Here is a 1403-nt window from a genome sequence, read left to right on the forward strand (position 1 = left end):
AGAGATAGAGCGGAGGGGAAAGAGTGAGAGAAGAAGACAAATGGGGAAAGGGTTAGAAATTCACACCAACCAACTCATTGGACAGTGCAGTTTATTAACACTATATTGAGAGCCAGAGAAACAGAGAGGGAGAGGGAGAGAGAGAGGTGTGAAGACAGCAGAGACAGGAGAGGACACTGAAGAGACTTATCACAGACCCAACAGAGAGAGGAAAGGCCGGACACGCTGACCACAGTGAACTCGGAGAGCTACAGGTATTACACAAGGTAAGGACAGCACCTAACCCTAATCCACATGCGGTTTTTACACTCACTGAGCCTCGGCCTGTACATCACATGGATGTGTGACTGTATGGAAATGCTTGTCTGTGTGTGTACGTTGAGATGAGTGTTGGTTGGTGTGTGTGAATTGTTCATCATATGGTCACAACTAAGATAAATGAGATTCTACTGCTTTGAAGTATTTGGGTGTTTTCCTATTAGATAGCCAGGTCATCAGGTTCAGGGTAAGAATAAGATTTGGGGTAAGGGGGTCCTGGGTCCCAATAGAAAGCCCACAGATTCCTATGTTAGTGTGTGTGTGTGTGTATGTGTATGTGTATGTGTATGTGTGTGTGTGTGCGTGTGCGTGTGCGTGTGCGTGTGCTTGTGCTTGTGCTTGTGCTCGTGCTCGTGCGTGCGTGCGTGTGTGTGTGTGTGTACCCATGGTTTCCAGAGCAGATGCAGCTGTCCTGGCTGTTGGACTGTGCCGATGTCACTTGCTCTATTTCTGGACACTGTGTTGTTCTAAAGGTCAGATAAAGTGGCTCGGAAGCCTCCCAAAGGCAGAAGGGGGGCAGGGGGCATCCACAAACCAGCACACATCAGACATCACTGACAGAGACAGAGCTAGACAGGGACAGAGCTAGAGAGAGAGAGAGAGAGAGAGAGAGAGATGGGTAGGGGTTGGATATGCAAAGAATAGAAGATTTAGAGAGACACAACACTGGGTCAGTCATAACCGTGGATAACAGGAGTCTGATCTGACTATTTGTCCCAGGCGAAGCTGGTCTAACAGACACAGGAAGTCTAGAAAACCATGGACGATGTATCACCCCACAGAGAGGATTCTGGGAACCTGGTAGCAGCCCAGACGGACGATAACAACAATAATCAGGTGAGTGTGTGTGTTTGGAAAGACACCGATAGACAAACAAGAGTCAACACATACCGACCCAAAACAGCATGGACACAACAGAGACAACACTATGCTGCATACTAACACAAAAAAACAAGGGTGTACACACACACACACACACACACACACACACACACACACACGTGCCTTATCATGAGATTGTGGACTCATGGTAGATGTATGTATTTTTGGTGGGGTCTTGTTGTAGTCTTTTCACTAAATGGTGG

General features: G+C 47.4%; 1 protein-coding gene across 1 annotated transcript in view; it reads left to right on the forward strand.

Moving 5' to 3' along the window:
- Positions 1-856: 856 nt before the first annotated feature.
- The window catches only part of smtnl1 (smoothelin-like 1), a 3631-nt gene continuing 3084 nt past the window's right edge, over positions 857-1403 (forward strand). The window contains exon 1 of the mRNA XM_083686245.1: positions 857-1155. Within this exon, the coding sequence (XP_083542371.1) occupies positions 1078-1155 (78 nt within the window). The 5' untranslated portion in view covers positions 857-1077. The remainder of the gene's footprint in view (positions 1156-1403) is intronic.

Source organism: Argentina silus (assembly GCF_951799395.1).
Source record: "Argentina silus genome assembly, chromosome: 15".
Classification (NCBI taxonomy): Eukaryota; Metazoa; Chordata; class Actinopteri; order Argentiniformes; family Argentinidae; genus Argentina; species Argentina silus.